Source organism: Eurytemora carolleeae, unplaced genomic scaffold (assembly GCF_000591075.1).
Source record: "Eurytemora carolleeae unplaced genomic scaffold, Eaff_2.0 scaffold948, whole genome shotgun sequence".
Classification (NCBI taxonomy): Eukaryota; Metazoa; Arthropoda; class Copepoda; order Calanoida; family Temoridae; genus Eurytemora; species Eurytemora carolleeae.
The window spans coordinates 42,781-55,979 of record NW_019396850.1 but is presented as its reverse complement, the minus strand read 5'-3'; the positions used below and the strand labels follow the sequence as shown (position 1 = coordinate 55,979).

The 13,199-nt window shown below is 34.4% G+C and overlaps 2 protein-coding genes and 1 long non-coding RNA gene across 3 annotated transcripts in view; 1 reads left to right on the top strand and 2 right to left on the bottom strand.

Annotated features, from left to right (window-relative positions):
- Window positions 1-2: 2 nt before the first annotated feature.
- On the bottom strand, window positions 3-6,207 carry LOC111709380 (G2/mitotic-specific cyclin-B). The gene is made up of 9 exons (XM_023483033.1): window positions 6,078-6,207; window positions 5,715-5,828; window positions 5,368-5,477; window positions 4,396-4,501; window positions 2,618-2,742; window positions 1,193-1,261; window positions 830-915; window positions 389-566; window positions 3-312 (listed from the first exon to the last, which is right to left on the bottom strand). Exons 1-9 carry the CDS (start codon window positions 6,159-6,161, stop codon window positions 258-260), a joined length of 927 nt encoding a protein of 308 aa, XP_023338801.1. The 5' UTR covers window positions 6,162-6,207; the 3' UTR covers window positions 3-257.
- The window catches only part of LOC111709382 (co-chaperone protein daf-41), a 25,285-nt gene continuing 17,292 nt past the window's right edge, over window positions 5,207-13,199 (top strand). Inside the window, exons 1-2 of the mRNA XM_023483037.1 lie at window positions 5,207-5,211; window positions 6,402-6,406. The gene's annotated coding sequence lies outside the window, so the exon portion shown is untranslated. The remainder of the gene's footprint in view (window positions 5,212-6,401; window positions 6,407-13,199) is intronic.
- On the bottom strand, window positions 7,200-7,953 carry LOC111709384 (uncharacterized). Its single transcript, XR_002766843.1, has 2 exons — window positions 7,853-7,953; window positions 7,200-7,266 (listed from the first exon to the last, which is right to left on the bottom strand). It is a non-coding gene; the product is annotated as an uncharacterized LOC111709384 (long non-coding RNA).

The window sequence follows — 13,199 nt, the reverse complement described above, 5'->3', positions numbered from 1 at the left end:
TATCTAGAAAAATCGTCGTAATATATAAAGGTCAATTAAATTACACAAAATATTTTCTTTAACAAATTAAAAAAACTATTTATAAAATTTGCGAACATTAAACCCCATGAAGATATTTCAATGTCTGTCAAAAAAAGACCAGAGGATAATAATATCAATTCGTGGATTTGAGTGATGTGAGCGTACAACACCGCTGGTTTTGAGTTTGATTCGCAAATTTGTGTCAACTTAGAACATGGCGGATTGGCGGGAAATCTTCAGAATTGACCGGCAACCATCTCCTGCAGCATAGGTTGGTCTAGTGACTGTATTCTAAAACATTATTTTAATTAAATTTTGTAAAATCAATCAATAAAAACAATTGCGATTTAAGTAGTTGAATCAATACCTGGAGATTTTCATGAGCTTTCTGCTTGAATATTTCTTGAACACTGCACTGAACTTGGCTGTCGGAGCTGCAGCTAGGATAGTTGCGAGCCTCTGTATGGTGGGAAGTAGCTGAGGCAGTGTGTAGGTTGTGTAGTAAACTAGGACAGGGGTCCAGACCTCCTCCATGCTCCCAACTCCTAGAGTAACACTCAAGTGTTTACCCGGATCCGGATAAATTTTTTACAAGACGGATCCATGGAATCCGCATCAAGATGAAATGGGATCATAAGCACCACTTTTTGGCCGAAAGCTAAATTATTTTCCCTTCAGCGAATGAAATCCTTCACAAATTTACTATGTCGCGCAAACAAACCTACCAGATCTGAAAAAGAGGGTTAGGGGGGGGGGGGAATAATTCTTTCAAGAAAATGTAAACCCCAGGAAAGGTGTTTATCTTAACCTGCATCGAGTAGCCGAATGGAGAGTGCAAGGGCCGACGCTGCTATCCTACTTGGTAATTCGTGAGCTAGACTGTAGTCACACAAACTAAAAGTGAAAAAAAAGTAATTTCTTTCCGGTGGTAAAGAAATAATATTTACTATTCTAATCTAGTCTACTAAGATCTATGAACATCCACAAGGAAAAAAAGGAAAAAACAACAGAAATTAAGACAAGAAAGAACAACATACAATAATAAGTATTCAGGCAACAACAAAACAAATAAGCCAACTTTTAAACAGTTTTAATCAATCTAAGAACAGGGAGTTATGATCGGAAATATTTACAAACATATAAACAGAAATTACTTTTCTATAAAGATTACCTAAGCTCCATGATGTATTTAGCCAGAGTATGGGTAATAGTCAATACCCCTCCTGCCTTACTGGCTCTCCTAAACAATTTAGTTTCTGTAAGGGACTGTTCACGTTATTTTAAGTGACCCTCCACTTGTAGAGTGGCATAACCGATTAGCAAGAGAACCATTTAAATATTTATCAACAACAATTGGGGAGAAGATATCTATATTTATATTTCTAAAAACGTATTGAACTCTGTTAATTTCTTCAGTTCTCTCTGCATAAATGGCAAAACACTTTCAAAAACCACATTCAAAATTATCATTTTCAGAATAATAACAAGAATATTGTTTTGCTCCAACAAGGAGGGTTTAAAGGGTACCATTGTGAATCAACTATGTAAATTGTTACAAAACTACAAAAACCTTCATTAAAAATCCATATTTATGGGTCCGAAAACGTCGATTTTTTACAGACTTTTTATTAAGTTATTTTTAAAATCTTCTGTTTTAAACAGGTTTTAATGTGAATTAACTCTTAAACAAAATTGTCCTTATTATTCAAAAAATTATAATTTTATAAAATAATGTATTTTAAGAGACTTTATTAAACTTTAATTCTGACCGCTTTCAAGGATCGTAGAAAACTGAGAGTACTCATTTATTTGTTTAATTTTTCAAGTTCAGGGATTAATGCTTACTATATGCCCCCCCCCCTTCCCTCTAATTTATATTTTTTTGTGTGGGGGGGGGGGTTTATCCTGTTTTTTTTTTAGACGAGAGAGGGGGGGTAATACCCCTGAATAGGTGTTAGAGATAATCTTATCAAACCGTCATTCGAATTCAATATCTCCGCGACACTAGTAATTTCAAGATTAGCCGCCTGACAGGAAATTGGCCAATTATTCCCCCTACGTATATTTTATATAAAGTTTACACAATACAATTCAATTTAAAATAACTTAATTCCTGGGAAAATAAACCAACCAGAAAAACTCAATTCCTTTAATTTTTAAATAAAAAACCAACAAAATTGCAAATTTTTAGTGAAAACTGGCGGATTTTGTTCCGGAACTCACTGTATTTGCAACATTTTAACGTCCTAGATAGTAGATACACATCCGGATAAATGCCAATCATAAGAACGCCGCCCTCGGCTTCATCATTGAATCCCTTGGGTTTTAAATTTCGATCAATTCTAATTTTTCTGAGAGTATCTGACATTCCTCGATAAAGAGCTGGATTTAAATAGACTTAATAAATAACTAAGCTATTAGATTGGATTCATTGCAAATTGTGGCCCAATTACCTATAAATCGACATGCAACATGTAAAATCAGTGCTAAGATGACCCATAACGTAACTGCCGGCTTCTAGCGCGCCGGTCAGATGCTCAAATATTTATTTATTATTGAGCAATACGTTTTATGCCTCCCCCCCCCCTTAATCTACCTCAGAAAGTGAATAGGAAGAGGCCTGCCCAGGTTGAACTTGATCCCTTCCAGAATCTTCAACTCCATCTTGATAATGTCCGAAACAGTGTACGCCTTGTCAGTTATGTACACAAAGTCCTTAATCTAAAACAACACAATTCAAAAGGTGTTCAGCAAAATATTAGATTTTTTTTAAAGAATATCCCTTGACATTTACTACAGCAAATGAAAAACGGAGCGCTACTCCGTGAATAGTTTACTAAGGTTTGATTTCCATTGGTATGTTAACTAATATATTTTAAGAAAATAGTGCCCAGTGAAAAGATCCGGGGGAAGTATTATTGTAGTTAGGGTATAATTAAAGATATTATCTATCTCTGTGTTACAGAGAACAGGATGGGGGGGGGGCGCATTAGAAGACTAATCTTATCAAATGAGAAAGTATGACGAAGATAAATAAATAATATAAAAAAGATTCGTCTTTCAAAGCCTAATTCAACGCAGCAAACTGTTCGTAAAAATATTAAGAACATACGATCTAAGAGCTCCAGCTTGGCTATTTTTCATTATTTTTATAATGGTTTTTTCAGTTATATATGGCTAGGAAAGACGGATTTTGTACTTGCCCAATTCGACATATTTTGAAAAGAAGAAACAAAACACTCGTACTGGCGTTTTTTTTTATCACAAAAGGCCATTTACGATGGTCAATTTTGAATTTAGCGAAAAATGCCTTTTGTAAATGTTTCTGAGAATTAAAAAATGCATTAGTAAATTAACTACTTGAAATTGATTCCTCTAAAAGAGAGAAATCTTAAACCCTTCAGCCACATGTCTCACAATTAGCTGGCATCAATTGTCAATATTTTCTGTTGCAAAAAAGGAAACTAAGAAATGCTGAACCGTCAAGTTGTTGGAAACTCAAAACCAACATTATTTTGTTAAAAAAAGTTAAAAAGTCAACAGCAAACTTTTAAATCAGTTCATTGTGCTATTTTTCTTAAATTCAATGAACCAAAAGTGTTTTCAGATTTCACAAAAAGCCTTTTACCAAGCTCATAGATTATGAAACAATCTTTAACCATTCGAAACCATAAACATTAACACAGGGGTGTATATTTTTCTGTTTGCTCCCCTCCCCCCCGGTAGAGGGGCAGAAATATGAGCTTTCATTGCGTACGGGGGAAAAAATGGAAAAAAAGGCAAGGGGAAGGGGAAAAGGAAAAATGGACGGGGAAAGGGCAGAGAAAAAGGGGAAGAGGGAAGGGAAAAGAGAAGGGGAAAATTGAAGGGAAAACTGGGAAGAGGGAAGGGAAAAAACCACAATTTTTGTTTAAAACAGTCTCAAAAATGCTTTTAAAAAAACTCAGGGGAACCTTGAAGTTGGTTTCTCTGTGANCCCTTTCCCCCTGCATCAAACTTCTTCGAGGTATGCTTGGGCTTTGAAAAACCTGTAAAATATCCCTGTTTTTAAGTTATAGATTTGGGAAAAAAATATGATTTGAAAGGGTGGGGGGTCAAAAATAAGAGTCTCACAACTAATTAACACCCCTGCAATAACAAATACTTGTGGTACATCAGATTCTAAAGCTATGATGACTAAACTACATTTTTCAAACACCGTCGGCAAAAAAATTGTTTTTTTGTTATCACTCAAAGAAAAGCATAACCTTTCAATCTGTTATGCAACATTATCCACTCCTAAATGATTTAAGGCCTCTAAACAATATACAAGTAGTAAATTATTAGGGGGCACTTTTGAGTCACACTATATAAATTGAATAACAGTGTTCTAACCTCAGGAGGGAATTGTTCCTTGTATTTAGAAGCAATCAGCATAGCACCCACACCAACCAGCTGCAGGGTAGTTCGATTTATCGACGCTAGATGGTTCTGCAGGAATCTAGAAAACACCGACTATTCAATTTTTTAATCCGGCTTTCTTTAAAAATCATCGAAAAAGATGTTTCAGTTTTATCCTTCATAATGAAAAAGTAAATGGAAATGAAACCCAAAACCCAGAACCAACTAGAAATTAATTTTAATTAAAGAGGCCCCTAAATGGTGCGACCCAGTCCTATGAAGTTCTTATTTGACCCCCCCCCCCACCTCTCCTCCTGATATTGGACAAACTCTTTTTAGATGAGAGGGGGGGGGGTCCACGAAACAGACAATACTTTTAACAATATAAAATGTAATCCTATAGAACTGTACAATATGAAGGATTACATTTTAAAATTTCATCACAGAATCAATGCGATAGTCATTTCCTATGTAAAAAAAAAACAATTCATAGAACAATTTCTTTTTGAATTTCAGTGCCCCTTAGCTACCGAAGACGACCTCCAATTAAAAACTGTCATAAAAGAATTTGTTCTTAAAATTGTTCATACATAAGAAGTGACTATCGCCGTAATCATTGGAAGCATTTTGCGTGTGTACTGAGAAATCATAGATCTCAGAAAAAGACATAAAGGTCAAAACTTGCAGTTTTAGTTAGCTAACGAAGACGACCACCACTCAAAAAGTGTTGTAAAAAATTGTTCTTAGTTTGGTTCTTTACATAAGAACTGACTATCGCCATACTTGTTTTAATTTTGGAAATTTACTTCTGTACAAAGTGCAAATGACTAAGATATGTTTTGAAATAATTTAAGCCGAGTTGCTTTAAATTCCTAGTACCTTCAAAATTCCTTCAAAAGTTTATTTTTTATAAAAACAGGATACAATTACACAAATTACCCCCCGCCCCCTCCCCGCTCAATATACCTGTCAAGAATTGCTACTGTTGTGTACAGTGTCTCTGGGAGTAGTCTGAACTGTAAATGTACTCCTACAATCCAATCTACAATCACTCCTCTCATCTTTGGCAGAATGACCTAGACAAAAAACTTATTAGATAAGTCGACCACCCCTCCTACTCCTACGATTGACCAACTTAATAAATACCCCCTCCTCCTTCATAACCATACCACCTTTCTTAATTTACATTCAACCGACCTACTAGGAACCTTAACCTTACTCCCCTCCATAATCTACTCAACCGACCTACCCGGAACCTTAACCTTACTCCCCTCCATAATCTACTCAACCGACCTACCTCTCCTGTAACTTACCGTTTGTCCCGCCAGATATTCCTGCTTAACTGACTGTTCCTTCTCCATGAACCTGAGATACTTGTAGATATCCTGAATATAGTCCACAACAAGCTGGGGATCTCCAATATCATCCTGAAAATCCGCGAAATTACATTTCCAACGAAAATAGTTTATTTTGATTAATTATAGAACATCTAGAGTCTAGACGTTGTTGAAAGGGTTTGAACAAAAGTGATGATTAGTCTAATTTCAAGACAAAAAATGCGATTAAAAAAAATGATGGGAACTGTTAAATTAGTGATAATCTAATTTAAGAGTTGTGTGTCCAAAATCAGAACAGTTCATTTATTAATATCAAATAAAGATTAAAAATCAACTGACCATGTCGATGTCCTCAATCTCTGGAACAGCGATGTTTATTCCGGAGACGTCCATCTCCAAATCCTCGTCTTTCACAACATCCATCTCCTGCTCTTCCTTCTTCTCTTCAACCTGATGAAAAATATATAGATATTTAATATATTTTCTTAAAAATCAACCCCTCGCAGCCCAGTTTCTTGAACATGTTTTATTTCCACAGATGCTAGGTATATTTTAGCGAAGCACAAAACAAACGTCGCTGAATTGGGAAAATTTATGAATTTCGAAAAATGTGAACTTTTGACTTAACGTTATTTGCGGCTTTTGAATTTATACGCAATAAAGAGAAGGAAGGAAAATAAATTTAAATCTTTTAAGTTCATGACATATAAACATATATATATGTAAGATCATGACATATAAANCTAAGATTATGACATACAAACGACAATATCTTTTTAATTTTCAACTCACTTAGATAAAAGAGGTTTTAAGGGTACCATTGTGAATTAGGAATGAAAATCTGTAATAGGTGGGTCAATTGAAATTCTGGCAATTTTAATATTTATATACATATATATTTTAAAATATTTAATATAAATTTATATATAGTCAAATAATTACCCCACTCTTTTTAAATATATTAATATATTGAATGGCAAAACTTGTTTCATTCAACTTCTTCCAGAAATTCATTAAATAGTTTTAGATACAAGCATTATTTGAGTACAAGTGTACTATTTGCTGTTACTCGAGAGCAACTTAGATATATAAAGTTTTTACCATTTTATCATTCTGAGCCTGTCTAAGCATAGGTTTTCCTGTTTGAAGGTCCTTGGAGGGCTGATCAGTAGCAATGCTTGCATTACAAGTCTAAACCAAACTCAAAATTTTGCAAATGTAAAATTATTAAGGATTGATACACGTTAGTTTCATTTCCTTGTCATACATCANGGACACCCATTTACCTCTTTCAATTTCTCTTGTAATTCCAATATGGCTTCTTACAAATATCGAATAAAATAAAAATTCATAAATTTTAAAATTAACATAGAGTTTTCCTTGTTTCTGATATCTCCTAGAACGCCCCTTGTCCCCCTGGTTGCAGGTTGAATAAACTGTTTGCCAACTATCTGTTGTTTGTTCTCCATCATATTATCCAGGTTGGAGACGGTCAACGCACGGGCTCTGCTAGTTGCCATTTTTATTACTAAAAAAGAGAAGTGAATGTAAAAATCGAATTCCTTAAAATGACAGCACGGTACAATGAAGAATCAGATGGCGTTAATTAACATGACTTACACCCTCTATCAATAGGGGAATGTGATGGTACTTTTATCTAGGAGAATTCATGAATAAACTTGGCCTTTTGGGCCCCCCCCCCATAAATAAATATATCGAATATAGTTTAATTGTATAATGCAAAACTTAAGCCTTTTGGGTCTGTCATGGACAACGATTTTTGGACGGCCCTCTCCCCCTTCCCTCCTATCAATTTTGTACACGACCACTTATTTTCATCAAACTTATTTTTATTATTTTAGGGTTAGGTTAGGTTCTGGGCCGACAGGCTAGGGGGCCGAGCGCTGAGTCAAGGACAGGCTAAGGGGACGAGCGCCGCGGCCACGTGACCAATTTCTTAGACATTCTACCATAGGTAGAACAATAGTGACACTATGGTTACGCTTTACCAGAGCAGTGTAGATAGATAGATACGACCTATAGTTGTACCTATGGTAACATGAATAAGAAATTGGCCATATATCCGTGTCAAATAACGTTCTCTCGGAAATTACCTGCCTTTTCACTTTAATTATCTTGAAACGATGGAACTTAGTTTAATCTGAAATAAACTGAACAATAATTAGTTAAAAATAATTTCGTATCGATATTATAAATGACCTATCTATTATTAGTTAACGTGAAAACTTATAAGGTTTCAAATTAAACGAATTAACTAGCAGGAAGTATAGTCCAACGATCATATGGCCGAGTGATGCTTACGATAAAAATTTAAATATCCCTCTCTTTAGTTTTCCGCGAGGAAAGGTTTAAGCCGAGGCCTGTGATTGGTCATATATTTAATCATCTGTTAAATCTGACCAATGAGAGGCAAGGTAACAGCTTTACCGCCACTTGAAATATAGCGTCATGATTAAATGTCGTCTTTAAAAATTTGGCTCTTTTAAATAAACTGAAGAACAAGGTGGTGTATTTTTCGACCTATGCAAATCCGCTATACTCCACTTCTGACCTACGCCAAATCCGCTTTACTACAAATCCGACCTGCTAGCACGTGGTTTTAAAGCTACTATATGGACTTGTGGCAAATTATATAGCCGCAGCGCTCGGCCCAGAAATTGTCTTAACCTAACTTAACCCTCAAATAATACAAAAATAAACAGCTGGCGTAGGTCCGACATTGCAGTAGGTCGGAAAGTTATTAGGTCGGAAGTTCAGTGGGGGGGATGTTGCGTTTAAGACGATGTAACATTACCGAACAACAATCATCGGTGGATAGAGTGGATCTGATTGTTTGAACGACTGCCGTTTAAACTCTTAATATTACATTTGCTTGCATTTACCAATTCCTCAGAGCCCGAATCTTCACATCCGTCTTCCTTAAATACTCACGGTGAAACACGACGAACACGACCCTTCTCGGCGAAAACAAATAGAAAGCATATAGTAAAGATTATGTGCTGAAACCTATACTTTGGGTGATATCCATGGTGGACAAACACTATACGTGTACCGAAACATACAAAGTGCGTCTTAAATACGGCCGTTAAGCTAGGAAGATCAGGCTCATAAGGCTGGGGGGTCTGAATCTACCTAGGGGGTCCCACTAAACTTGGGAATTGAGAGACGACTTAAATATCGTCTTTGAGTTCCATTAATTGACAAATGACAGTCTATAGTGCATCACAAAAAATGTACCGTCTAATAATCAATTTCTAAAATGGGTGGATTCTCATTTGAACTACTCCCGTTTGAACTAATGTTCGTTTGAACTATTGTTCGTTTAAACTATTGTTCATTTGAACTATACTGTCATATGTCATATTCTGTAGTTCAAATCACCACAATACTTGCTCATTTGAACTATTTTTTCTACCAATTAATTCAGTTTTTAATTTTTTTATCATTATAATGTGTTAAGGACCATACAATCAAAATTATATAACATATACTGCAGAAATGTTTCAAATGAACATAAAAGTAATTCAAATGAACAAAAAATTGTTCAAATGAACATAAAAATATTTCAAATGAACATAATAATAGTTCAAATGAACATGAAAATAGTTCAAATGAACAAAAAAAAAAGTTCAAATGAACAAAAAAATAGTTCAAATGAAAAAAAAATAGTTCAAATGAGAAAAAAAAATAGTTCAAATGAAAAACTTACAACAAAATTGGTAAAATGAAAAAAGGGGTCTGTCCTAGAGAAAAAGTTCAAATGAACAAAAAAATAGTTCAAATGAAAAAAAAATAGTTCAAATGAGAAAAAAAAATAGTTCAAATGAAAAACTTACAACAAAATTGGTAAAATGAAAAAAGGGGTCTGTCCTAGAGAACAATTTTTGGCCCCCCCCCCCCTCCTATCAATTTTGGACATGACCATTTTTTTTCATCAAATTTAATAATATCCTAGATAAATTAGTGTAACAATGTGTGATTTTGTTGATCTTTTATGATCAGCGATTCAAGGATTTTTAGATCGCGGAGATCATAGCATACCTAGGGGTATCATGCCCCCCCCCCTTTCTCTATCCCTTGTACAGATCTAACGGATTTATTCGTGTTTGTATGTGAATTCTATAAATAACCCAAGCCACGCGGAAAACCCAATCTGAGGCTGGCTAAACCATCCTAATTCTTCAAGTACAGCAATTTGGATGAATCATCCAAATTGTCAGGAATAGTCCCTTTAAAACTATAAACTTTTTGGTACGAGCATGAGGCTGGTACGAGTAAGCGCAAAAAGAGCGCGCAGGAGCGGTAGACGAGCGGGGCGGCACCAAGTTTTCATCGGGCCTTGTAAGGCCTTTTTAGCTTCACTTCCATACCATTCGGCGTACTTTAAACACTTATTTTTCAGACAAAATGCAGAATGAGGGCTGTTCGACTGGAGAGCTCTCATACGGAGTTGTATAAATTCTAAAAGATTGAATTTATATAATTCTTACACCAAGCCACGCCAATAGTTCCGTTATTCCAGAGGCCCGCGTGCTGGTGGGATGGCCGGCCAGCTCCCGGGGAACTAGAGTTAAGCTCTAGTCGAGGGTGGAGTGAAATTTGGGGAAAAATGGCAGTTGAAGACCAGCTCCCTAGTTAATAGGTCCCCCTGGAGATCTCCCAGCACTCTGAACTATTCTCAATTCATGCAACTTGATTCGTATAGTATTTTCCTATAGTTTTTGTATCTTTGTAAATAATAATAAATTGTAAGAAAAACCGACTCGTCGAATATTAGATCTAATGAGTAGTTGTTTTGATTCATTTTTCCTTCATATGTAACATTAGAATAGATTGTTCATGCAGACTGTAAAGCTGAAAATTGTACAACCCCTTGAACATCCTGACAAACCAAATTTCGTTTCTAGAAAGTTACCGAAAAGTTATGTAAGGTAGCGTTACGTTATGGCTTCGTTTTCCTGATATGTAAATGCTACGTAAAACGAACCACTTTTTACGTTACTGAAACGTTTTCCAGTATCATTTCCCAGAAACGTTTTAAGAGCGTAAAAAATTCGAACTATTAACGTTTTAGTTACGTAAAACATAATTAATAAAAAACCTTTCAAATTTTGTTTAAAAATGTTCAAACACAAAAAAAAATCTGAAGAAAAAAATCTTACATAACTATATATACTTAGTACTTCCCTTAATATTCTATATAGAACACTAAATATATCTTAATAATATAGAGAAAACTAAATCCTTATCCTTAATCTGTAGAGAACATTATATACTTATCATGTCTTTGTTTTTCATATTTATGAGAACACATACATACAGTGTAATGTTATGTACTGTAGAAAAGAATAAGATTAAAAATATACAGTAAATAAAAAATCATTGATAATACTCCACTATTAAATAACATTCAGTATCATGGATAACTAGCATTTTATATTAATGGAATTGAGTCTTTGCCACAAACTCTAATTTTCTAATCACTATATCATTGGAACCAAATGTTGTAGACCTTGATATTTCCAACTATGAATTCTGTTAAATCAAATAATCTGAGTTTGAAATATCAAAGGTTTACAAGATCGGGTTCAAAAATAAACAGCAAATAAAAAAAATCACAAAATACTAATACTAAACATTCAAAACTAAACAAACAGATTAAAGTCTAAACTAAACAAACTGATTAAAGTCTGAACTAAACAAACTGAATAAAGTCTGAACTAAACAAACAGATTAAAGTCTGAACTATAACAAACTGAATAAAGTCTAAACTATAACAAACAGATTAAAGTCCTATTTTTTAATGATGTAAAAAAGATAATATTCACAGTTATTGAGGAAAAGGATAAAAATATATACAGTAAATATAAAAAAAATTCCTAAATACTAATACTAAACATATTTTAACATCATTTAAATTCAGTGATATTTGGCTAATTACTTTTGTAATTCCTGCATCCAGCTTATAATGTTGATTAGCTTGTTTAATTATTAGATATGACTTTTGTTCGATCTACCAGCTTAGCAAACAAATGACTTATATAATAAAAAACTTCGCTTTTAATCTTGTTCTTCTTCCCCTGTCTGAATGTGATTGAATATCTGAGATATAGTTGTGATTGAAGCTGCTTCGTGAATAATAACCGAGTTACTGGACACTGGGTGACACGTTGACTGACTACTGAACTGACTGACTGGTTGTGGTTATTCTGCACTCAGCAGTGCCTGCCGCCTGGTCACATGGCGGGCTGCGCCCTACCCAAACTACCTAAAAGCCGTGTGCGACGATCCCAGGACCTGTCCTATCACTATGGCAAGCCGCGCTGCCCGCGCCCTTGCCGAAAACTGACCAGTAAAAGAAACCCAGTAAATCTATCTATCTATCTACCTATCTATATAGATATAAAATCAGCTGTATTATTCAAATTTCTTTTTTTTAAATCCGTTTCGTAACTTTACGATTCAGAAACGAAGTTTAAAAACTTTTTAAAAAGATTAGAATTTACACATTTTGACGCATGAATTAATTAACATATAGGAATTACATAAGAAATTTATAATTGACAAATACAATTGTTCATTAACATATAATTTGGATTGGTATTCAGAAACGTTTCAAATACGGTTCTAAAACGTTATGTAACATTACGTTTCATGTAACGTTACAGAAACAAAACAGAAAACGAAATTTCGTAAGAAATGTAATATGGTTTGGTGGGATCATGAACTTGTCATTTGAAGAGGTCATTGAATACGTTTTAGTTCTCAGGGTCAATCTGTAGAGTATTTTTTTTACTAATTTATTTAAAGAAATTTAATAAAAGCTAGGCCTCACCCATTAACTATTTTAGCTTTTAACCCTAAACAGGCTGGCCGGCCCTATAGTTTTTTTTTGTCCTAGCACTCTCATTTTTGTCACAATTACAGTGAAGTTTTGTTACTTTTAATGAATAGTTAATCTAAAGGATTTTTCTGTCAATTTTTTTTAATGCATAGGGTAGGGTACAGGGCGGTAAAAAGTCCGGTCTGTGTAAAAAAAATCTAAAATGGCCCTTAACTTTTTTTGTGACTAAAGCTACAGATCTAAAAATTATATTTTTAAAAATTCCTTAAAAAATGGATTTAGAAACATGTGTCATAATTGGATATCTGTTTAAAAAAATTACAATTTTACCTTTTTTTGGCTTTTTTTTCAACCTTCCCTAGAGTCCAAACTATTAGAATTATCTGTCTAACTTTTTTTCAATGAGCTGGCGTTGAAAAATTGGTCTATATGATTATGCATATTAATTCTATACCTATTCTCTAAGGCCTTTTTTTAATGAGAGGGGCGTGGGACGCTCCCCCCCCCCCGCTATGCAGACCCTCCAGCCTTTATATGGTTGACTGTTGCCCTGAAAGTCGCCATTAAAAATCGTTTAAAATTTGTGTTTCTTTTTT